The 25,932-nt window shown below is 42.4% G+C and overlaps 4 protein-coding genes across 23 annotated transcripts in view; 2 read left to right on the forward strand and 2 right to left on the reverse strand.

The window, feature by feature from the left end:
* Positions 1-9,002, reverse strand: part of LOC144498545 (peptidoglycan recognition protein 1-like) — a 28,227-nt gene extending 19,225 nt beyond the window's left edge. Inside the window, exons 1-2 of one of the 3 annotated variants that reach the window (XM_078219859.1) lie at positions 8,890-8,967; positions 7,880-7,920 (exon numbers count right to left, since the gene is read on the reverse strand). The gene's annotated coding sequence lies outside the window, so the exon portion shown is untranslated. Of the gene's footprint in view, positions 1-5,333; positions 5,472-7,879; positions 7,921-8,889 lie in introns of those variants that run through there. The other 2 variants (XM_078219949.1, XM_078220042.1) reach the window with 2 other exon arrangements.
* On the forward strand, positions 5,866-12,109 carry slc10a4 (solute carrier family 10 member 4). The gene is made up of 3 exons (XM_078238168.1): positions 5,866-6,107; positions 6,617-6,827; positions 11,594-12,109. The coding sequence occupies exons 1-3, from the start codon at positions 5,866-5,868 to the stop codon at positions 12,107-12,109; spliced, it is 969 nt and encodes a 322-aa protein (XP_078094294.1).
* A 631-nt stretch (positions 12,110-12,740) lies between these two features.
* zar1 (zygote arrest 1) lies at positions 12,741-14,875 on the forward strand. Its single transcript, XM_078238309.1, has 4 exons — positions 12,741-13,475; positions 14,392-14,484; positions 14,564-14,638; positions 14,732-14,875. The coding sequence occupies exons 1-4, from the start codon at positions 12,741-12,743 to the stop codon at positions 14,873-14,875; spliced, it is 1,047 nt and encodes a 348-aa protein (XP_078094435.1).
* A 2,665-nt stretch (positions 14,876-17,540) lies between these two features.
* fryl (furry homolog, like) overlaps positions 17,541-25,932 on the reverse strand; it is a 444,177-nt gene continuing 435,785 nt past the window's right edge. For 17 of the 18 annotated variants that reach the window (XM_078217183.1, XM_078217182.1, XM_078217179.1 and 14 more), the window contains 2 exons: positions 21,570-21,754; positions 17,541-19,469 (listed from right to left, as the gene is read on the reverse strand). In XM_078217183.1, coding sequence (XP_078073309.1) covers positions 19,211-19,469; positions 21,570-21,754 — 444 coding nt within the window. In that variant the 3' untranslated portion in view covers positions 17,541-19,210. Of the gene's footprint in view, positions 19,470-21,569; positions 21,755-25,447; positions 25,807-25,932 lie in introns of those variants that run through there. The other variant, XM_078217184.1, reaches the window with a different exon arrangement.

A 25,932-nucleotide genomic window follows, 5' to 3' on the forward strand; every position in this document is an offset into this window, starting at 1 on the left:
AGGGGGATGGGAACCAATGCCGGAAGTTATTAGAAAGTAAAGTGGAGACAGAATCAAAAGGCAGTAAGGGGAAAAGTGGAAGACAGAGAAACCAAAGACAAAAATCAAAAAGGGCCACAGTACAGAGTACAGAGACTGTGGAGAACTCAGTGAATGGGTCCAATTAGGCTAAGAGAAATAAAACACAGGGAGAGTGTACAAAACATGACAGGACAAATGGTCTGAGGTGTGTTTGCTTTAATGCAAGGACTATGACAGGTAAGGTGGATGAACTTAAAGCTTGGATTACTACATGGAACTATGATGTTGTGGCAATTATGGATGAAAGAAGGACAGGACTGACAGCTTAGCATTCCAGGATTTAGATGGTTCAGGCGAGATAGAGAGGGTGACAAAAGAGGTGTTGCTTTATCAATTACGGAGAATGTCACAGCTAAACTGAGGGAGGACACCTTGGTGGGATCATGCAGTGAGGCCATATGGCTGGAACTCAGGAACAGAGCGATGCAATCACACTGTTGGAGTTGTACTACAGACCTTCCAACAACCAGTGTGAAGTGGAGGAACTGAAATGTCAGCCGATTACAAGAAGATGTAAAAACAACAGGGTTGTTGTGATGGGTGATTTTAACTTCCCCAACATAGACTGGGATTCCTTTAATGCCAGAGGCTTGGACGGGGCAGAGTTTGTTCAGTGTGTCCAAGAATTCTTCTTGAGGCAATATGTAGACAGTCCAACTCAGGAAGGGGCTATCTTAGGCCTGGTTCTGGGAAATGAGCCTGGACAGGTGATTAATGTCTCAGTGTGAGGACCATTTTGGGAACAGTGATCACAATTCTATAAGTTTCAAGATACTTGTAGAAAAGGATAAAAGTAGTCCCAGAGTGAAAGTACTAAATTGAGGGAAGGCTAACTGCAACAGTATTAGGCAGGAGCTAGGGAATGTAGACTGGAGGCAGCTTTGAGAGTAAATCCACATTTGATATGTGGGAGTCTTTTAAAAGTCAGTTGTTAACAATTCAGGACAAGTATGTCCCTGTAAAAATGAAGGGTAAAGATGGCAAGATTCGGGAACCCTGGATTACAGGAGAGATTGTGAGCTTAGTGAAAAAGAAGAAGGAGGTATACATAAATTTCAGGAAATTGAAAATGGATAAGGCTCTTGAGGAGTACAAGGATTGCAGGAAAGAGCTTAAACAGGGACTTAGGAGGGCAAAAAGGGGCCATGAAATGTCCTTGGCAGGCAGGATTAAGGAGAATCCCTAGGCTTTTTATGCATATATAAGGAGGAAGAGGGTAGCTAAGGGAAGGGTAGGTCCACTCAAGGGGAGTGGAAGGAATTTGTGTGTGGGGCCAGATGAGGTGGGTGAGGTCCTTAACAAGTACTTTGCATCAGTATTCACAAAGGAGAAGGATGTGGTGCTTAGTGAGTGTAGAAAGGAGGATGTTGACATTCTAGGACGTATTGAGATAAAAAGGGAGGAGATATTGGAGGTTTTGAAAAACATTAAGGTGGACAAGTCTCCAGGGCCAGATAAGGTCTATCCCAGAATACTGAGAGAGGTGAGGGAAGAAATTGCTGAGGCCTTGGCCAAAATCTTTGTATCCTCTTTAGCCACGGGTGAGGTACCAGAGGATTGGAGAGTAGCTAACATTGTTCCACTGTTTAAGAAGGGCAGAAGAGACAATCCGAGAAATTACAGGCCTGTGAGCCTTACAGTGATGGTGGGGAAATTATTGGAGAAAATTCTTAGGGACAGGATACACTTACAACTGGAAGAGATTAGGCTTGCTTATTAGCGATAGGCAGCATGGTTTTGTGAAGGAGAGGTCGTGTCTCACAAACTTAGTTGAGTTCTTTGAGCGAAGTGACAAGAAAAATTGACCAGGGCAGGGCAGTGGATGTTATATACATGGATTTCAGTAAAGCTTTCAATAAAGTTCCTCATGGTAGGCTGATACAGAACATGAAGTCATATGGGATCCGAGGTGAGCTGGTAAGATGGATACAAAACTGGCTTGGGCATAGAAAGCAAAGAGTAGCAATGGAGGATACTTTTCTAACGGGAGGTCTGTGACAAGCGGTGTTCCACAAGGATCAGTGCTGGGACATCTGTTGTTTGTAATATTTATAAATGATTTGGAGGAAAACATAGATAGTCTGATTCATAAATTTGCAGATGATACAAAAATTGGGGGAGTAGTGGATAGTGAGGAGGATTGTCAGAGGATACAGCAGAATATAAATCAGCTGGAGACCTGGACCAAAAGATGGCAGATAGAATTTAACCCAGGCAAAACTGAGGTGATGCGATTTGGAAGGTGTACTGCAGAAGGAAAGTGCACAGTAAATGGTAGAGCCCTTAGAAATATTAGCATACAAAGGGATCTAGGCGTGCAGATTCACAGTTCCCTAAAGGTGGCAACTCAGGTGGAAAAGCTGTCAAGAAGGCGTATGGCATGCTGACCTTCATTGGTAGGAGTGTTGAGTATCGGAATTGGAAAATTATGTTGCAGCTGTATAAGATTTTGATTAGGCTGCATTTGGAGTATTGTGTACAATTCTGGTTGCCACACTACCGAAAGGATGTTGATGCACTGGAAAGGGTGCAGAAGAGATTTACCAGGATATTGCCTGGTTTGGAGGATATGGACTATGAAGAAAAGTTGAACAAGCTTGGATTGTTTTCACTGGAGCATCCGAGGATGAGGGGGGACCTGATAGAGGATTACAAGATTATGACAGGCTTAGATAGAGTGGATAGTCAGAGCCTTTTTCCCAGGGTCGAAGCGTCAATTACTCGGGAGTATAGATTGAGAGTGAGAGGGGGAAAGTTTAAAAGAGATGCAAGGGGCAAGTTTTTCACACAGAGGGCGGTGAATGCCTGGAACGTGCTGCCGGAGGAGGTGGTGGAAGCAGATTCTGTTCAAGAGGCATCTGGATAGATACATGAATAGGTGGGAAATAGAGGGATATGGACCACGTAGAGGCAAGAAAATATCAGATTAGAGAGGCATCTGCGTCAGCACAGACTTGGTGCGCTGAAGGGCCTGTTCCTGTGTTGTACTGTTCTTTGTTCAGCGCAGTTTCTAGTCATTGATAATCAGTCCCTGGAAACCGGGAGTGTGTCAGGCTGCGTATCCTCAAGTGACTCAGCAGATTCATCCCAGAGCCACACACCCACTGGCAAAGAGAACAAAGAACAAAGAACAAAGAACAATACAGCACAGGAACAGGCCCTTCGGCCCTCCAAGCCCGTGCCGCTCCCTGGTCCAAACTAGACCATTCTTTTGTATCCCTCCATTTCCACTCCGTTCATATGGCTGTCTAGATAAGTCTTAAACGTTCCCAATGTGTCCGCCTCCACCACCTTGCCTGGCAGCGCATTCCAGGCCCCCACCACCCTCTGTGTAAAATATGTCCTTCTGATATCTGTGTTAAACCTCCCCTCCTTCACCTTGAACCTATGCCCCCTCGTGAACATCACCACCGACCTGGGGAAAAGCTTCCCACCGTTCACCCTATCTATGTCTTTCATAATTTTATACACCTCTATTAAGTCTCCCCTCATCCTCCGTCTTTCCAGGGAGAACAACCCCAGTTTACCCAATCTCTCCTCATAACTAAGCCCTTCCATACCAGGCAACATCCTGGTAAACCTCCTCTGTACTCTCTCCAAAGCCTCCACGTCCTTCTGGTAGTGTGGCGACCAGAACTGGACGCAGTATTCCAAATGCGGCCGAACCAACGTTCTATACATCTGCAACATCAGACCCCAACTTTTATACTCTATGCCCCGTCCTATAAAGGCAAGCATGCCATATGCCTTCTTCACCACCTTCTCCACCTGTGACGTCACCTTCAAGGATCTGTGGACTTGCACACCCAGGTCCCTGGCTGGAGTTGTCCTAGGGAACCGGGAGGGGTGAAGGAGGTTCTCACTCGCTCAGTGTTTTTCCGCAGCAGTGTATCCGGCTGTGTTGTGGCCTGTTGGATGAGACAGTGTCACATGGTCCAGTTTGTGCATGTTCTTCCACTGAACCAATTTCAAATTCCCCTCTTTGAACCGTCTTGGTAGAGAGACAGAGAGGCAAGCAGACCCTCCCCTGGGACTTCTTCCCAATCCGGGAGGAAGCTTCTACTCGGGAGAACCCTTGCACTTTTACATGTCTGGTAGGCAAGAACTCAGAGCAGTGAACTGTCACCAGCGGATTTGGCAGTGACATTGAGGAAAGGCCCTTCTAGCAAGTGTAATATCTCAGATGGACAAGTTGCAGCGCATTCTCCTCCAGTTGGGGCGAAGTCCTATGGTTGGGATAAAATCAAAGAGGATTTTACTCTGCAATTGGTTCCCTCTCTGCCTGTCCTGGAGGGTCACTTTAATAAGTGCAGGCTATTCAATAAGGATAGATTTGCACTTGCCATTTCTTCAACATTTTAGTTCAAGCTTCAGGGACTGATGCTCCCAACTGCGGTGAGTTACTGAACCTAATGGCACCAGGAATTCATTAAAGTGCAAGAGAGAACACATGGCTCTCTCTGAGGCTGGAGTCGCTGTCAGGCTCAGTAACCCCAGATTTCACCCCATGTCAACACCTGATATTTTAAAAAGATTGAAAATAAACAGGCGCAATAAACATTCAGAAGCAAGTTTGGAGCTAATGGGATTTGTTTCTTGCTTCACAAGAAAGGGGTTTAAAATTTTTTTATCTCGCTCTGTGGACTCTGATGCTGAGTTTTACCTTCATCTGATTTCAGTGGCTGCCTTTCTTCAGAATAACGAGCACCGCGTTTCAAAATTGTTGGGGGCCCAGAGACGATCTACAGAAGCCTTTCCGTGAACAACTGATCCCACATTTCCCGCAGAAACAGCGGGGGAAACTCGCCAGCCGCACGGGCGAGTGTGGATCTCTCTCCCAGTCACTCACTCACTGCTGACAATGTGGGCAGCAGCTCCCAAGTGAGCATCGGGGGAGGGAAATCAATTGAAATGAGGAGAAATATCATCATTTCCAGGGAAAGCAACCGCTTTCCTCGGTGTGTTTTTTTTCCCCTGACAGAGAGGATGTGGGGTTGAAAAATAACCTAAAGCGGGAGGAGTCTGGGTATTTACTAACTGAAAGTGACCAGTTTCCATCCACACATTTCACCTACACACCTCTGCACTTCCTGCACACACAGAGTACAAGAATAGAAAGAATATGTGTCGTTCCACTGCCTCGCTTTAAAATATCAAATAATTAATAGCACCCAAAGAAATCGGCATGAAATAGAATTTACATTTATTATCAGTAACTTGTTGGAGTGGTTCCCAATTCTGTAATTTCTTACCGAGTGGAGATCGTTCTGCTTAGTTCCAGAAATGGAAATCTCGATTAATACAGAAAGGACAGAGAGAGGAGAGGGGGGTGCGCTCATAAATCTGTGTCCTCCCTTGAAGAAGATGCTAATCAGGCTTTCTGTTGCTTCGGTCGTGTCCAAGAGTTCTCACTCCCCAATAAACTCCCCCTGGAAGAAACCATCGATCGGTGGGCTCAGGGGATTGTAGGTTGCTGATATAAATATAGTGTGTGTCCTGTCTGAGACAGAGACACAGCTTACAGAAAGCTCCATAGAGATGGAGAACAACACTTCAGCAGAAAATGTTACCTGGGTCCCGGCAGTTTCCTCGGATATTTTGAATTTCACAGATTACTATAACAGCGACGCTGTGAGTTTCACCAGCCTCTGGAGCCAGGAAAGTTCCACCCTGGGGGATGTTACCCCCAGTGAGCTTTCCCCTGCCAGCCCCGCCGCAGCTTCCTGGGACTCTGCCCTGAACCAGGGCATCAATGTGCTGGTGGGGGGGATTCTGAGCCTCACCATGCTGGGCTTGGGCTGCACGGTGGAGACTAACCACCCGGGATACCACCTGGGGAGACCCGTGGGGGTGCTGCTGGCTGCTATCTCCCAGTTTGTTATCATGCCTCTGGTTGCCTTTCTCTTGGCTTTGATCTTCTCTCTGAGTGAAGTGGCTGCGGTGGCCGTGCTCCTGTGTGGTTGTTGCCCTGGGGGAAACCTCTCCAACATCATGTGTCTGCTGGTTAATGGAGACATGAACCTCAGGTAAGAAACTCCGGCCGCACCGCTCAGGGAGCAGCCAGTCCATCATTTGATATATTACACCAGCCACTGTCCACATTAAATCATGTCCGCGTAAAACTAAACCAAACTGATAAGTTCAAAACACCCGCACCATTTAAGGAGAGGGAATAACTGGGAGCAGGAGCGGGGGCATGGGACAGGGGCATGGGGGAGAGGAGCCCGCAGAGGGCGGGGGGACGGTGAGGTTGGGAGGACATGGGTGGAGGTAAGGGAGGTTTTGGGTAGGGGTGAGTGTGAGGGTGAGAGAGAGTGGGGGTGAGGGAGGGTGAGGTTGAGGATAGGGAGCTGGACAGGAGTGAAACCTCTTTGTGAGAGGCCGGGCTGAATATGCTGATGTGGTTATTGGGTCCACATTCCCTCTGATTGGAGGGTGGTCCTGTCGAGATAGTGAATGGTGCAGGGACTGCCCTGCTGCCGGATCCACACACTGCAGTGTTTGTCTAATCTGTCTCCCCTTTCCCTTTTTTTAGTATCATCATGACCATCTCCTCCACGCTGCTGGCCCTAGTCCTGATGCCCTTGTGTCTGTGGATGTACAGCCGAGCCTGGATTAATACCCCTGTCGTTCAGCTGATGCCCTTCGGGGCGATAACCCTGACACTCTGCTGCACTTTGATCCCCATTGGCCTGGGGGTGTTTCTCAGACACAAGTACAGCCGAGCAGCAGCCTTTCTCCTGAAGGTACAGTGACCGGAATGGGCGGAGTGTGGTGTACCTCCCTTGTGTAATCCTGGCACCAGCCTCGCCATAGTTTGTTCAAACAATACAAACTCAAAAAAGCAGAAACTAGAGCAGAAAGTGCTGGAAGAACTCAGCAGGTCCGGCAGCATCTGTGGAGAGAGATAGAAAACATAGAAATCATCAAAACCCTACAGTACAGAAAGAGGCCATTCGGCCCATCGAGTCTGCACCGACCACAATCCCACCCAGGCCCTACCCCCATATCCCTACATATTTTACCCGCTGATCCCTCTAATCTACGCATCCCAGGACACCAAGGGGCAATTTCTTTAGCATGGCTAATCAACCTAACCCGCACATCTTTAGACTGTGGGAGGAAACCGGAGCACCCGGAGGAAACCCACGCAGACACGAGGAGAATGTGCAAACTCCACACAGACAGTTAGAGAATGTGCAAACTCCACACAGATAGAGTTAACGTTTCCAGTCGAATATGTCTATTCCTCAGCCCTGACGAAGGGTCATCCAGACTCGAAACATTGGCTCTATTCTCTCTCCACAGATGCTGCCAGAACCGCTGAGATTTTGTAGCATTTTCTGCTTTTGTTTCTGATTCCAGCAGCCGCAGTGTTTTGACTTTTACATCAGTGCCAAAAATCAGAAGCTTTTTCTCCTTCCTTCTGGATGAAGCAAACAACCTGCTAAATCGTGCGAAATTTAAACATGAATCAGGGTCAGGATTTGATCATGTGAACATTGGCAAAAGCATATTATATATATGTAAAAATTAGAGTCTGCGATGCCTGCATTTAAAGGCTTGACTCACAGCAGATCTGACATCAGATTTAAGATATCATCCCACCTTCAGCAAACCCCATTAGTCATTCATCCAGCCATGGTAAAGGTGACCTAGCTAAAAAATTAAATTTGACTGCGACGTGCTCGTGATTTTATGTTGATATATATTTCCGATCTAAACCGACACATGGAGACTCCAACCTAGTCCAGTGGCATTTGCAAAACAAAAATATCTTACAAATGTAGACTCTTATAGGTTTGTCGATGGACCTGGGCTCTCGAAGTCAACTGAACACTGAGAACAAAAAGCACATTTCAACAGATAATTGAGATCTGAAATAAAAATTAGTTTTCGTGGAAATTCTGAGCGGATCAGGCAGCAACTGTGGAGAGACTAGGCTTGTTAATGTTTTGTGTACGGACCCTTCTTTGAAAACAGTTTTGGAGTTTTGGCACACTCTGCCTTGCCAGGAGGTATATAATATGCTTGGTGAATGCAAGTATGATGTTTAACTCCTCAACCGCCAATTCTTCATTTTAGAAAGAGTGAACCATATCATTTGTTTTGTCACAATATTAAAACACTCAATACCAGTGTTATTTAGATGCCGAGGTAACCCAAAGGACCCTTTCAAACACGTTTTCATATTTGACTGGGATTGTACTCACCTTGTGTGAAACCTAAGTAGTGTGAAGCAGCGCGTTAGGAAAGGGTTCTTCCTTACTTTGCTTTAATGTATTGCAGAATACAATTCCCATCAAAGTGCATCAGAACTACTTTGCACTATTGCAAGAACTGGTGCTTTAACAGCAATTTTATATTATTTCAACGACTTTCTTGTAGCTCTGTATTTACCTCCTTCAAATGAGTCCTGTGTCAGGTCTCAATCACAATTCTCTGGTGTGGAAGTCTAATATATTAAATGCAAACAAAGATTTAAACATAATGTTATTACTTCTCTCACTGTTGAAAAATAGCAAGACCAATACCGAAGTTTATTTAAACGATGGATAGAATACCAGTGCAGGTTGTGTTACTCTTGCCTCTGACTCAGAAGGTTGAGAGTGCAAGAGTCATAATAAATTTATCTACATAATTTATGCTGACATCCGGTGCAGTTGGTGGTTCTGTCCTTGGGATACGATTTAAAGAGATACACTCTCTAACTCGGAGATTCGGGTAAATTTGAAAGGTCTCGCAACACTATGTTATCTTAATAATTTATTTTAAAAAATGGTAAAGAAAACAAAGATGCGTCACAACTCACATACCTTTGAGCAGTGTTCTCCTGTTGGAGGTTATTGGGAATAAAAAGCAAAATAGATGTTCAGGTCAGTGCACGAGCAGCATGATTTCACCGCTTACTGTGAAGTGGCGACTTGGTTGAAACCTTTGTTTAGCAACTTCTTCATTTCACTTCCGCATGGGGTAAACAGAACTTCTGCCTTTTCTAAAACAGTTCAATTGCAGGTTTCACTTCTGGACTGTGAAATGTTTGTTTGACTGCACAATTTGGTAATTCTATACCTTTGCTATTGTCGCTTCCACTATTATGTTAGAAGATTTCTAATTTGCCTTAATTCACTGTTAGAAAATCGGGTACATACTGCCATCAGTTTTTGTGAGTATAAATATGATACCCTACTTCAAAAGCCTTGCAAAGCAGAAATTAAATGTGATGCAAGTAAACACTTCATAGTAACCCACAGGACTCAAGTCCTCAAATTTATTTTGCCACATAGCAAACAGAAAAGGGAACTGCATAGATTCAAATGGTATTTTATGGAGTCTCATATTCCAATCCCTTTGTAGTAAAGAAAACAACAATTATATAGGGGCTTAGTGAGATCATGCCTGGAAAACAGTGTACAATTTTGGTCCCCTCACCTGAGGAAGGATGTATTCCTGGATGGAGTGTGATGAAGATTCATTAGATTGATTCTAGGAATGCTCTCTGGGAAGATATTGAGTAGACTTTGCCTACATTATCTAGAATTAAGAAGATGTGAAGATATCTTATTGAAACATGGGGTTTAAAATTCTAAAAAGGCTTGACGGAGGTTTCTGAGAGAATTTCCCCCTAGTTGGAGAAACCAAAACCAGAATTCCAGTTTCAGAATAAGGAGTCAGAAATACAAGATTGAGAAGAACAAAAATGTTCATACTGCATGTGGCAGGACTATAGAGGTTAGATATGATCCATTTGTTGTAGGATTACTTAGCTGTATGCATTGCATGCTGCTTCTGCTATTTGATATGTGAGTAGTCCTGTGTTGTAGCTTCACCAGGTATGCCTGGTGTTGCTCATGGCATGCTGTTCTGAACTTCTCATTGATTCAGGGTTGATCCCCTGGTTTGATGGTAATAGTACCATGGAGGATTTGCTGGGACATGAGGTTACAGATTGTGGTTGTATACAATTCTGCTGCTACTAATGGCCCACTGCGCCTCATGGATGTCCAGTTTGAGTTGCTAGATTTGTTCCAAATTTATTCCATTTTGCATGGTGATAGTGCCACACATGATGGTTGGTATCCTCAGTCTGTCGGTGGGTTTTGATTGCACAAGGTCTGTGCATTGGTCACTCCATTAATTGTATCATAGACAGGTGCATCTATGATAGGTAGAGGGTGAGGACAAGTAGGTCTTTCCCTCAGCATTTTCTGCAGTCTGGCAGAATTTCATTCAGGGTTTGCTTAGTCGTGGATAGAGACATCTGGGATAGTACCTGTATGGTATGGTTCTATAAGCATGACAATGGCTATGGAAGGTCATTGCTTGACTGATCTGTGGGATGGCTCTCCCAATTGTATACAACCACAATCTGTAACCTCATGTCCCAGCAAATCCTCCATGGTACTATTACCATCAAACCAGAGGATCAACCCTGAATCAATGAGAAGTTCAGAACAGCATGCCATGAGCAACACCAGGCATGCAGTGAACAGTGCATTATGATGATGAAGTTCCCCAACCAGGGTATATTGCAACCATCAGTGCTTCTTCTAAGTGGTATTCCATGTGGAGCAGCAATGATTCATCAAGGGAGGTAGGTGGTAACTGGCAAGAAGTTTCCTTGTTCGATGATGTGAGATTTTGTGGGATCTGGAGTCAATGTTGAGGACACATCTCTTCTGACTGTATACTACTGGCCTGTCTCAATGGCTGGACAGAACTCAGGATAGAGACATCTGGGATAGTACCTGTATGGTATGGTTCTATAAGTATGACAATGGCTATGGAAGGTCATTGCTTGACTGATCTGTGGGATGGCTCTCCCAATTTTGGCTTGTTAGCAGGGAGGATTTCGCAGGATCGGCTGGGCAAGCTATGCTGGTGTGATTTCCAATGCCTTGGTCAATACCAGGTGATCTGTATTATTCTTATTTGACTTTTTCATAGTGGTTTGGTGAAGCTGAACATTTCAGATGAGTTAAGAGTCAACCTCATTGTGTGGATCTGGAGTTCCATGTAGGCCAAACCAGATAAGAATAAATGATAGATCTAATGAACCAGATGTATTGTACTACAATGGTCACCATTACTGAAACTAGCTTTTAATTTCAGATTTATTAATTAATTGAATTTAAATTTCACTAGTTGCTATTTTGGATTTGAACTCGTGTCCCAGAGCATTAGCCTCATTAACATAACCACTATGCCACCATCCCCTTTCCAAAAGTGTGGTGCCCAGAATCACACATAGTACTCCAGGTGTGCTTCAACCAGGGCTTAATATAGCTGAAGTATAACTTTCGTTACTTTAAGTATAAAGGTCAGCATCCCATTCATCTTTTTGATTACTTTCCTGTCTCTAAGTCACTTTGGACCTCTGCTGTATCGAGCCTTTTGCCATTCAGAAGGTTCAAAGTGGCTGATTTCACATTTAGAAAATTAATGTGAAATATTTAAACCAGTAGAATTTGCACATGGTGAAATTATTTTTAAAACAGTATTCCTTTTCTAGGTTTCCCTCTGGTCCTTGACGGGCACTCTAATACTCCTCTTCATCCTCACTGGCACCTTGCTGGGACCTGATCAATTGGCCACTATCCCAGCTTCTGTGTACATTGTGGCTCTGCTGATGCCTCTCACTGGATATGTCGCTGGTTATGGTCTAGGCGCTCTCTTCAAATTGCCTCCCAACTGCAAGAGGACAGTTTCCTTGGAGACTGGATGTCAAAATGTCCAACTCTGTACAGCCATCCTGAAATTAGCCTTCCCGCCCGAGATAATTGGCGGTATCTACATGTTCCCGCTGCTCTACGCGTTATTCCAAGCTACAGAAGCTGCCTTGTTTGTGTTGGCATATAGAATCTACAGAAGAGATGAGTTAGACAAGAAGCCGGCAGACCAAGAGGATGACACAGACATTTCATATAAGAAGCTCAAGGAGGAAGAGGTGACTGATTCAGCCTATGGAGCTGTGAGTAGCAGTGAACAGTGCGTTATGATGATGGAGCCCACTGCTGGTAGTCGCTGACTGCAATAAAATGTGATGTTAATGAGCTGACACAAGTTTGACGATTGCCAGCTGTTATCCACTAAAACCCTTTAATAGGGCAATTGGTCGTTAGTCTCATCATTTCTACATGTTCTGCGCGATCCAGTTTTTGTGTTTTGGGGGAATTAATAAAGTTCAATTTAAAATTAATAAACTTTAACGATTAGTTTGAGTAAAAATGTCAACTATTTTGTAAGCCGTTGGGCGCAGTGTAAATGACTGGTAGTCTTTAATATGTCAAGAAGTGATTCCCCAGGACACAGCTGTGTATCCATATACTCCACCTGCTCATTTAAAACATGTTGGTGTTTCATGAATAATATTAAGGAAAACGTATTCTATGTTCATTTGCAATATTTCTAAATTAGCAGAGACCATCAACGCTTTTGAAATTTCTCTAGAATTAGCGGAGCCACACTATATTGTACCTCCCAGTGCAGTTTTTATTTTTAATTGCCATGTTTTGTTCGCTCATTGCTAATAAAAGTTGTCTAAAAGCCGTGACTGGAGCTTGTTAAATGAATTGATTTAACTAGTGGGACTTTGCAATTGACTGGTTGGGTGGCCTATTTAAAAAAAGCAGCGGGGGTAGCACCTCAGCCTTGAGACTATGGCTACCTTAGGTGAAGATGCGTTTGATTACATTTACTCACCGTTTAATCCCTATTCTTACCAATATATAAGCAACCGAGCAAAAGGTTCCACTTGGAGACAAAGGAATTACCTGAGCAGTTATGGTGATCCTAGCGAATATTTTGACAACTATCAGAGAGCCCAACTTAAAGCGATCTTATCCCAAGTCAACCCCAACCTGACCCCAAGAGTGAGGAAAGCAAACACGAAAGATGTGGGAGTCCAGGTTAATCCCAGAACCGATGCGTCTGTGCAATGTTCCTTGGGCCCCAGGACACTCATGATGATGACCATGAGGCGGAGGGGAGCGTTCAAGCGTCGGCCTTCCCAGGTCCAAGTGCAGGGGAGTCAGGCCAGCATGCCCAGAAATGTCCGCTTTCGGAGGACTATGGCCATCTACTCCCCCATCATCTCCCCCAATCTAAACACCTTCCTGTCCAGAGGGGAGCCGCGGGATGTTGGCAAAACCGATTCCAAAGAGCCAGCAGAGAAACCTCCGCAGGAAGAAAAGGAGTGTGAAGTGGTGGAAGAGGAGGATGCGCCAAAGATAGAAACGGCACCCGAGCAATTTGAAGAGAAAGGAACTGCAATCGGGGATGGTCCAAACAGGCCGATTACCGAGCAGCCTGAAGGTCCAGTTATAGAGGAGAAGGAGCAAGACCCCGGTAATGTCCCGAAAATAACACCGAGCGAGAAACGCTTAAGATTTCAGGTGAGTTCCTCTTTTTCTCCCTCTACGTTCAGGTCTGGCAGCATTTGTGGCGAAGTTAAATGTTTCAATTGGAATAAGACTTGATCAGAGCTGGTAAATTAAAGTAACATTGATTTCATTGTCGGCTAGACTATTGGGACAGAGGCAGGATTGAATATTGAAATACAATGGGCTACCTATTTAAATCGCCAATTGACTTTCTACTTCCTACAACTTGTTTACCTGCGCCTTTAAGGTAAAGCGCCCCAAGGTGTTTGAAACCTTGTTACCCTCCCCGGGCCACAGAGGGCAAGATTAGGATAATGTTTCCGCCTTGGTTAAAAACATATGAAATTATCCTCGCGGTCTGAAATTTATCATATCGCAGACTCCAAAGCAAACTCCTGCCAAATCTAAATAGTTTTTATCCATGGAGAGCACCGTTATATGGATTCATCCACTAAACTATTGGGGAAAGTGTATTAGAAGCTGCAGTCTAGTCAGTAACAAAAAGCTGTTTCTATTTAAGCCAGCTCCAATAACTCTCAAATCCAATCACATTGTTACTTTGAGCGACCTTAGTCCGGCTCTGCTTTCACTCCCCGCCCCGCGCCCATCACTTTCCATTAAACAATTGGGGAAAACCTGGAAAGTTTCCGCTGAGGCTTTGGCCGGAGATGGAGGAGGCGGCAAAGCCTTTACCTGGCACGGGTAGCACCAGAAACACTTGCCGACTAATGACATTCGCCAAGAGACTAAGTTTACAACTGTGGCCACTTCTACACAAACCTGGATAAACTGCAGCTCTATCCTGACTCCAGACTGATGGAGATGCATTTAGGGACAGTCTTTGGACGCTTAATGAGAATCTTTGATTTGGATACAGTACCTGCAGTTGGATTGCTGGTAACAGTCCTAAACATTTGTTTCATTTTAGTTCCTAGAGCAGAAATACGGATACTTCCATTGTAAAGACTGTAATGCTCGCTGGGAGAGTGCTTACGTCTGGTGTGTCCAAGGCACTAATAAGGTGTGTAAAAAGGTGGTTGTGTTTTTAAGTGTGTAATCTATTGAGAACTATCTACATAACGGATCTCCTTGACCCACAGGTCTACTTTAAGCAGTTTTGCAGAACCTGCGAGAAGGCCTACAACCCTTACCGTGTCGAGGACATCACCTGTCAAGTAAGTAGCGCAGGAAGCACACAGGCTGAGTAGACGTTTACTGAGGAGTATCCAGCATCCGTACAGTGAGACTTGTTTTTTCCTGCCCATCAGACCTGCAAACAGACAAGATGTACATGTCCCATCAAAATGCGCCACGTTGACCCAAAGAGACCACATCGCCAGGATCTCTGCGGGAGGTGCAAAGGCAAACGGCTCTCCTGTGACAGCACTTTCAGCTTCAAATATATCATTTGATTTCGACGGTAGCGTTAATTTTCTGCCGGGACTCGAGTTAATGGAACGCAGGAATCAACTTTATTTTTGTCCTTTTTGGTTTCTTTAAACATTCAAATGGAGCTGAAGGAAATAAAGTGTGTAAAAAGCACGTTTCTCTTGCCGTCACTTGAAATGGGGCATTCTGTGCTTGCAATGTCTGAGGATTAAAATCCTATCTAACCACTACTTTTCAACAGGGTTAATACTTGAGGGAAACGGTCCAGTTTCCATCATGACAAATTATCCTATCTGACGGGGATCATAAGCAAAACCTGGCATAGGCACCGGATTTTCCTCGAGGACTGCTTCGTAAACATCCACAGAAGCAATCAAAACCTAGAGTGGGATTCTTCCTATTGGCTGGATACTTGTTCAAAAGGGAGCCGGGTTGTTGGCATAAATTGACACCAGCTGGAGAGAAGTAATTGGCACTTTATTGAAAACTGCATTCAGTTCAACATTGTCTCAATTTGGTCTAGTTAACATGGATTAATAATTCCTTCCAAATTTGACAACGCTGGCAGTATAATTCATAGAATCCCTACAGTGCAGAAGGGGGCCATTTGGTCCATTGACTCTGCTTTCCCCCCCCCCCCAATCCTACCTAGCCCCATGTATTTACTCTGGCTAGTCCCCCTGACACTAAAGGGCAATTTAATACAGCTAATCAACCTAACCCCCACACTTTTGGACTGTGGGAGGAAACCCACACAGACAAGGAGAATGGAATTGAACCCAGGTCCCCAGTGCTGTGAGGCAGTAGTGTTAGATATCATGCTGCCCCAATTGTAATTGCTACAAAAACAAAGGTGTCAATTCTAATAGTGGTAATCTAGCTTTAATGGAATGTGTGTAATGTGTATGACCCAAATTAGTTTAAACTCCTTTTTAATCCAACATTTGAGGAAATAATGGCTTGTAAAGGCTAGGAGATGGATTTGACCAAATGAATTTTTCAAAATGAACTAGGTGCATGATCTAAAATCACTGAATCCCTACAGTGCAGGAAGTCATTTGGCCCACTGAGTCTGCACCAACTGTCAGATCCCATCCAGGCCCTTTCACCTAACCCCATGTAGTTACTCTGCTAATCCCCCTAACCTACACATCTTTGGACATCAGGGGCAATTTGGCATTGCCAATCCATATAACATGCACATCTTTGGACTATGGGAGGAAATCCATGCAGGTACAAGGAGAATGTACAAACTCCACATGGTCACACAAGGCTGGAATTGAATCCTGGCACTGAAGCAGCAGTGCTAACCACTGCCACCCTAATCTGTCAGCGTAGCAATGTTAAAACCCAATTTTTCTTTAAACTGGAAGGGACAGGAATGCCATTAGTTCATGGGAAATATGTTCCTCCGTGGCAAGGAACTAATTTAATACTATCCTCAAATGCTCTGTAGGGCTGGGTTTGCTGCCATGCAATGAATGCTATATTAGCTGCATGTGTTGATGAGGACACATTCTTATACAGCAAGATTGTGTTAGGGTTGCTAGGTAATTTGGTGTAAACAAATGGAATATGTAAACTAAATAAAGCCCTACTGCAGTTTTCAAAATTTTTCATCTTTCCCACCACACCCCCAGGCTATAATTTTACTGCTCTAATCACACTAGCCTAAGTGGATTATCTTGCAAATCTTTCAAAATAATTTGACAAATTAGTTCCTGACCATCTGGTCTTGGAATATGGAAATACTCAAATCTTTAAGAATTAAGAATGTCTAGAATTTGGATAAATGGCCCAAATAAGAATCTTTTAAAATACAGATCATGCCATGGTTCAGACTGAATCATCCTGTCCATCAGGAAAATAACTGTAAACTGTTGGTTTGTAATGTGAAAACAATTTACCTTTTATGGGAGGTGATGGTCCAGTGGTATTATCACTAGATTATTAATCCAGAAACTCAGCTAATGTTCTGAACACCCAGGTTTGAATCTCGCCACAGCAGATGGTGGAATTTGAATTCAATAAAAATTATCTGGAATCCAGAATCTACTGATGAACATGAAACCAATGTTGATTGTCAGAAAAACCCATCTGGTTCACTAATGTCCCTGAGGGAAGGAAATCTGCCATCCTTGTTGTTACCTATGAATGACTTGAGCCACAGCATTGTGGTTGACCCGCAACTGCTCTCGGGCAATAAATGTGATGCCAGCCAGTGATGCCCATGTCCCACAAGTGATTGAGACAAAATCTGGAGTTAGCAAAAATCTTGACATCTTACCAAGTTGTGTGAATCTTTTAGATGAGCAGTTCTCATCATTCAAGCTCTACTTTGGGTAAGGTGGGCTTTTAATGTTCTACACATGAAGGTCAGTAACTAAAGTCTGTTGCGTTTGACTGATCAAATGAAGAGAAGCTACAGGATTTTTGGGGCGAGGAGGTATAATTAGAGACTAAAGGGGCAGCTAGTGTTGGAATAGAAAAAGTGAGAAAAGAGCTAAGATACTATCCCTATCCAGATGGTAAGCAATTATTTGCGAGAGACCAGAGTAAAGGGAGCTTAGTAGATAAGCTTGCTCAAAGTTGCTGAATGTCCCCGTACTCAGTTGAAACATCATACTTTGATGTGGACTTAACCATTTAGCTCAAGTATGTAATTAAATATTGAAACAGCCATAGTACCAAACTGCCAACAAAATAATTTATCATTGTTGAAGAATGATTACAGTGATTTGTTAATTTGCTATGACTGGTTACAGAGCCTTAAATTATGTTAACTACTGTTTGCAGTCTGATAGCATGCACAGTGCCTTTAAACTCATACAATTCATCACAATTATTCCTGGTCTATAGTTCACTTTCTCAAAAGGCAAATGCTAATAATTGAACAGTACATTCTACACTCCATGGTATAGAGCCCATAAAAATCACAGTGGATAGGATAGATGCATATTATAAGCAGGGTCATTCCCAGCAAACAGAGGCAGGTACACCATCAATGGGTGATTTTTACATTCAATATCTTTCCCCACAGAAAGCCACTGCTGTGAACGGAATCTCAAGTATGAAAGCTGGAGGATTGCAGCATTTCAGTCCTTTGAGTATGTTGAATGTTGCGTATTCAGTCTTTTGACGTTCTTTTCCAATAATGAAGAAAAAGATGGTCCCAAAGTTCAAAGTCCGCTGGAAACAGATGAGTAGACAGAACAGTATCTGCTTTCAGAAGTATCTGTAAATTCACAGACTGCAGTGACAGCAGATAAAGACTCATTACCAGTACTTAAGTTTTTTGTTTTGCATTAGTTTTATACACCTATTCTCATAACAGTGCAATGCACAAATGTACAAGAAAAACAATACTGATTTTACACTATACAGGTCTAAAATATTTACAGAGTAAAATAAGTTAGGTGAGTTCTCCTAATAAATTGCTAGGCTGAAGCACTTTTTATTTCTGTTGCCATTCAGTTTTAAGTACCTACAGGCAAATTTTTGGTTAGATACCACCAGTATTTATAACAACTACTGATCAGAGAACATCTAATGCCCACTGAACAGTAAACAAAATAACAGATGTAGAATTAGTTTACAGTGCTGAGTAAAACTCAGTTTAAATTTACCTGTCACGTATCCTAACTTTGTATAAGATTTTCTACAGCATACCATGGATCACGTTAGTTCTAATATAAAATAAATTTCTTCAAAAATGATTTTTCAGGCATGCTTGACTTTATGAACTATTAACATTTTATATTATAAAGCTTGCAGTCAATTTGTCATAAATCAAGTTTTAACCTCTTACATATAATAATTTTGCCACATGGTAAGTGGCATTAACTGGTCTGTTTATGCAGGTGTTTGATCTGTTTTTGTCCACAGACACTATGAAAACAAAGTTAAATATTCTTGTTTGCCTTAAAGCCTTGCAGGTTATTCAGCCTAAAGCCATTTCCCAGATGATTTTAGCATCATTCCACCTGCTGCAGAGAGCCTGAATGTCACTACTATACATTATTACAAGGGAGCTGGCTTGTCTTCAGAAAATGAAGAATAATACCCCTTTCCTCCTTCCATGCCTTTATCTTTCAGTATGACTGACAGTACGAGTGCAATGAACCAATAAATAGTTTGCACAGTCAATCCTATATGTCTTGTGCACATGGAGTGATTTGCTGTTAATTAGTCCCATACAGCTTATTACTCTTTCCTGTTTTAATATTTGATTTCATGTGCATGACTTTCTATAAATAGAGGCAATCTGGACAGTTCAAAAAGTTGAAGCCGATGTGGTTAATATACATGATGCACCTTCTTATCAACACTGAATGGGATGAATTTTGAGTCAGAGTTTCTTAAAATCCAGTACTTAGAACATCTGCTGCAGCTGTTGCCTTTGCCAGAAGCTGGTACGATTGCACTGTTCGGAGAGACTCTCGAATCTGCAGATTCAGCTCCATTAGTTTGGAGCAGACTTTGGTTAAGTCCTGGTTAGACCCCACCACAGCAAAGCTACCGGTTTGGCCCAAGGTCTGATGGCGGAAATAGATGTGCAGGAGAGTTTGTACTGGATCATCATCACAATTCCCAAAAATATCATTGGGCCACACAGATCTGTGGATAAAATATGAAATATTAATTTACACTAATATAAAACTATCAACTGAATAATGCATTCAAATTCATGGTTGTTGGGTCTCTCACTTAATTAATTACTTCTTGAACTTGGTAAAAGTTTCAAACTGGACATTGAACAAACAGATTTTTCATTGTCAAATTTTAATTGTGATGATAAACTGACGGCCCCAAGGTGTTTCACAGGAGCAAGAAGTTGACACCAAGTTATACAAAATGATATAGGAGGATGACAAAGTTCTTGGTCAAAGAGGTGGGTTTTAGAGTGTTGTATAAAGGAGGGAGAAGCAGAGGTTAAGGGATGAAATTCTGGAGTTTAGGGCCTTGACAGATTAAGGCACAGCCCCTATGGCAGTGCATTTAAAATTGAGGGAATGGAAGAATACAGATATCCTCAACGATTGTAGGATTAAAAGCGATTGAGATGGCGAAGGAATCAAACTCGTTAAAATTGAGACATTGCTCAACTGGGATCCAATGTAGGTCATCGATTGCAGGGTGATGGGTGAATGGAACCTGGGTGCGAGTGAGGACATGGGTGACCTCAAGTTAATGGAAAATTGAATGTGGGAGGCCAGCCAGGAGTACATTGTTACCTCCAGAATGGACTATTCCAATGGCATGGATAATAGTTTCAGCAGCACATGAGCTGAGGTGGGGCGGTGTTGTGATGTTACAAGGTGGAAATCAGTGTTCTTAATGAAGATGTCGATATGCAATCAGAAGCTCATCTCTGGGTCAAATATAACACCAAGGTTACCTATATTGGCTCCTGATTAAACAATGCCTCCATTATATAATTCTTATCATGGTTTTCTGATCCCTCCATGGCCTTTCCCCTTCTAATCTCTGTTTGCAAGTCAAGACTGGAGGAGATTACAGTCATTTAAATTAGTAAATGTAGGGTTGAATATGAGGTGAGCACAATTGAGTAACCCAGTTAAATATCAAGATTACAGTTCTATTATTACTGGCTGTAAATGTTCTACACAAGTTTCTACGTATTAAATAAAGGCTTATTTTGTTTGGATAGGAGATTGGGTGGGGGGTGGAGGGGGAAGTCATGATACAGTTCAACATAATAGTGGATAGGTAAATTTGAAAGTAAGCAAATTAATTTGGACTGTGCACAAGACTAGCGGACAAGTACAATATTCAAAAGCTTTGGTCAAGTTTAGAAAGGAGAAAAAAAAATGATAGCATATTAGACATTCAAAGGTGGCATTGATTTGGGGCCAACTGATACTTGAAGGCAGTTGATTAATTCTGAAGAGATTGAGAGTTAGAGAAATATTAACAGTACTAATGCATTTTCTTTTCAGGGAGAGGGGAGGAAGGAACAGTGTTTCTTAGAGTGAGAGAGTAAGGGATTAATAGGTGAGTGGGATGGAAAAAGTCCACAGGATAAAATACGATCAGGAATGCAGTATTAGTAATATGGACAAGCATCAACATGGATAATCAAATATGTCTTGGAGCAAATTCAAACAATTGGGACAGAACATAAGATGCCCCACTCCGGCAAATTTTGGGCTATTGATCCTTCTGCTGCAGGGCAATAAAGATGTCAAACATAGACAGCTCAAGTTACATTTGACAGCCAGGCAGAAATATTTCAGAAAAATTGATTAATTCACAACAGAACAAATTACGAATGAGCAGAATGGGTCAAATAGTATTTGCTCAGTCCATGCTTTCCAATATGCTCTTAAAACTCTTATATATTCACCAATAATGGTGTTGGTGAAGGGTGCTTATGCATGAATTGCAAATCATACACAAATAAAACTAACAGCCATTTAGTATCAACCTAATGGATCATACTGGATAAAATGTAATTTAATGCAGCAGTTTTTTTTTGAAAAATGTACACTATAAATACGGATGTAGTTAGCTCGTACAAAATACAGTTCAAACTAGAGACCAACTGCATTTCAGAAGTTTTAAATTTAAAAAAAGCATGACAGACTCCTTCAGTTTATGCCAAAGCATGCAATGTCGCTCGAAGAATCTCTACAAGTGGTCTTGCTTGCCGCCAGTTTCTTGCTGACAATGACTACGATTAATTGTGTGAATTACCTGAATGCTTTGACCTGAGCAAGTGCAGATGGAAACTCCTCATTTCTCAAGGTCTCAATGAGGGAGTGAATGGCAGTCTCTGTGCATGTCTGCAGGGCTTCAGAGACTTCAACTTCATTACTGAGACTTTCTGCTTCTTTCAGGCTGGCTTCCAACCGAGCCAGTTCTTCCGACATATTTATAACCTGAAAATTGATAAAAATGAGGAAACTTCAGTTGTGACATTTCTTGAAACATTCCGATCATTCAACCCCCTTTGTTACCTAAACTAGTCTGTAAATAACTGAAAAATAGGAACTTCCAGTACAGAACAGGATGTTCCAAATTTCTATCAGATAACAGCTGAATGATGAAGAATAGACAAGTCTACAATTTGGAAATTATATGTAAATACTATTGTAATAATTGTAAACATTTCCCTATTGATATTGTATCTTTTGTCACTGGGCTGTTGACTGCCAGTTCAACTGCATTACTGGCAAATGATGTACGCTTACTATGGAAAAATATGGATGTCACAAATGATGGGGTGTCAAAAATGAGCCTTTTTTCTGACTGATCAGGAAATAACATTAATTTTTATTGTTGAGAAATCCATTGCCTATTGCTACATTGTAAAAGAGAGGACTGAACCTGTCTCTCAGAACTGATTTCAATAATTTTCTCACCACCGAAGTCCGACTGACTGGTCTATAATTTTCTGCCCTATCCCTCACAATCTTTTAAAATAATGGTACAATACTCACAGACCTCCAATCCAGAATCTCAGAATTGTTGCGGTGCAGGAGGAGGCCATTCAGCCATTTGTGTCTGCACCAGCTCTCTGAATGAGCATTACAAGTTAGTGCCATTCTCCTGCCTTTACCCAGTACCCCTGCACATTACTTGGATAGAAACAATCATCTAATGCCCTTGATTAAATTTGTCCCTATCACACTTCCAGGCAGTGCATTCCAGACCCGATCCACTGGCTGTGTGAAAACTTTGTTCTCTCACATTATGTTTTCTTCTTTTGCAAATCACTTTAAATCTCTACTCTCATTCTCAATCCATTTGAGTGGGAATCGTATTTTCCTATCTACCCTGTCCACCCCCCCTCATGATTTTGATCAAATCTCCTTGTTCTATAATTTATCTTCATAACTGAAGTTTCTCATCCCTGGAACCATTCTTGTAAACCCCTTCTGCACTCTCCCCAATGCATTCACACATCAGAACTATACCCAAAACACCAGCTGAGGTACAACTAGTGTCCTATACAAGCTCTGCATAACCTCCTTGCTCTTATACTCAAATCCTCTATGAATAAAGCTTCGGATATTGAATGTTTTATTTACTGCTCTCTCCACCTGTCCTACCAACTTCAATGACATGCACATATACACCCAGGTCTCCTGTTCCTGCACAGCCTTGAGTTGTACCCTTTATTTGGTACTGTCTCTTTATATTCTTCCTACCACAATCAATCACCTCATACTTCTCTGCATCGAACCTCATCTGCCACCTACCCTGACCATTTCACCAATTTATCTAAGTCTTTTTGAAGTTCTACACTATCTTCCTCACAGTTTGCAATGCTTTCAAGTTTCATCCACAGACCCTGAAACTGTTCCCTGCACACCAAAATCTAAATCATTAATATGTATCAGGAAAAGTAAGGGAACATCACTACAAAACTTCCTCCAACCCCAAAAAAATCCATTGACCAGTGCCCATTGTTTTCTATTACTTAGGTAATTTTGTATCAATGTTGCTATTGTCCCTTTTAATCCATGAGCTATAACTTCTCAAGTTTGTTGTGTGGCACTGCCTTTTGAAAATATATGTACACCACCAACAGTATTACTGTTATCATCCCTCTCTGTTAACTCTTCAAAAAACTCGAGCATGTTAGTTAAACATGATTTTCCTTTAAGAAATCTATGTTGGCTTTTCCTAATCAACCCACATTTTTCCATGTGACTATTAATTCTATCCCAAATAATTGTTTCTAGAAGCTTCCCCACCATAGAAGTTGAACTGGCTGATCTGTAATTGCTGGGTTTATCCTTACAGCATTTTTAAAACAAAAGTTTAATATTTGCAATTCTCCAGTCCTCTGGCACCTTCCCCGTGTCTAGGGAAGACTAAAAGAAAAAGGCAGTGCCCCTGCAACTTCCATTCACACTTCCTTCAATATCTTTGACGGCATCTCATCTGCTCCTGTTGCCTTGTCACTTTTAGTACTGACAGATTATCCAATTCCCTCCTCATCAATTTTGAACCCTTCCTGCTCCGTCACCATGGTCAGGATAGCATCTGCTTCCTTGGTAAAGACAGATGCAAACTATCAATTTAATTACGCAGCCATATCACCTGCCTCCATATGTAAATCCCTTTTATGGTCCCTAATTAGCTCTACTCATCACCCATTTGCTATTAACGTGCCTGTAAAAGACTGGGATTCCCCTTTATGTTGGCTGTCAGTCTTTTTTCATAATTCCTCTTCACTTCGCTTATCTCTTTCTTCATCTTTGCTCTGAACCTTCTGTATTCAGCTTGGTTCTCAATTGTATTTTCTACCTGATACCTCTGATAAGCACACTTTTTCTTTTTTATCTTAAATTTCCATCTCTTTTTTTCATCCGGGCAGTTCTGGACTTGTTTGCCCTTTGTTTTGCCCTTTTGAGGGAATAAACTTTAAATGTGCCTGAACTATTTTTTCTTAAAGGTAGCACATTGTTCAGCTACAGTTTTCCCCGCATACTTTTAGGTTCCAGTCCAGTTCTGGTCCTGACGTGCTGAAGTTGGCTCTCCCCCATTATTCTTACTCTGGAATCTTGTTGGTATCTAGTGAGGATTGGAAAATGATCCTCACAGCATCTGCTATTTTCTCCCTGGCTCCTTTTAACTGCCTGAGATGCAATCCATTCGGCCCCAGTGATTTATCCACTTTCAAAGATGTTCATCCCTCCAGTACTTCCCCTCATTATTCTTATTGTATCTAATATTTCACACTTCTCCTCTTTAACTAGAATGTCAGCATCATCCCTCTCCTCAGTGAAGAGGGAGACAAAGTTCTCATTGAGAACCCTGCCCACATCTTCTGAATCAACCCACAAGGGATGGCATGGTGGCAATGTTGGCACTGCTGCTTCATAATGCCAGGGACCCAGGTTCAATTCCGATCTCAGGTGACCGTCTGTGTGGAGTTTGCACATTCACCCCATGTCTGCATGGGTTTCCTCTGAGTGTTCCAGTTTCCTCCCACAGTCTAAAGATGTGTGAGTTCGGTTGATTGGCCATGGTAAATTGCTCCTTGGTGTCTGGGGATTAGTAGGGTAAATATGTGGGGGTACGGAGATAGGACCTGGGTGGTATTGTTGTTGGTGCAGGCTCGATGGGCCAAATAGCCTCCTTCTGCACTCTACAGGTTCTATGATTCTAAGTTACCATGGACATCTCTGATAGGACCTATCCTTTCCATATTTTCTTGCTCTTAATGGATTAGTACACATCTCCGTGTTAACTTTTATCTTACCTGCCAATACCTTTTCGTATCCTCTCTTTGCTTACCTAATTTCATTTTTTACTTCAATAATGTACTTTCTACAGCTGAAGACACTGGATACTGTAAAGGCTATGGACACTAACAACATTCCAGCAATAGTACTGAAAACTTGTGCTCCAGAACTAGTCACACCTCTAGCCAAGCTGTTCTAGTAAAACTGCAACACTGACATCTACCTGGCAATGTGGAAAATTGCTCATAAAAATCAGGGCAATTCAAACCCGGCCAATTACCACCATCAGTCCACTCTTGATCATCAGTAACATGATGGATGGGGTTGTTGAAAGTGCTATTTATACAGCACTCACAATAACCTGCTCATTGATGCTTAGTTTGGGTCCCATGATGGCCAATCGACCTTGGTCCAAATATGGACGAAAGAGCAGAACTGCATTTGACCAAGTGTGACATCAAGGAATCCTAACAAAACTGAAAACAATGAAATCTGGGAGTAAACTCTCCACTGGTTGGAGTCATACCAAGTACAAAGGAAGGTGATTGTGGTTGTTAGAGGTCAATCATCTCAGTTCCAGGACATTGCTGCAGGAGTTCTTCAGGGTAGTGTCCTAGGCCCAATCATCTTCAGCTACTTCATTAATAACCTTCCTGCCATCATAAGGTCAGATGCAGGGATGGTGATTGCACAATGTTCAGCATCATCCGTGACCACTCAGATACTGAAGTGATCTGGATCCATATACAGGAAAACCATGGTCAACATTCAGGCTTAGGCTGACAAGTGGCAAGTGACATTTTGCACCACACAAGTGCCTTCACCTTCAACAGGAGTGAATCTAATCATCTCTCCCTGAC

This window comes from Mustelus asterias, chromosome 1 (assembly GCF_964213995.1).
Source record: "Mustelus asterias chromosome 1, sMusAst1.hap1.1, whole genome shotgun sequence".
Lineage (NCBI taxonomy): Eukaryota > Metazoa > Chordata > Chondrichthyes > Carcharhiniformes > Triakidae > Mustelus > Mustelus asterias.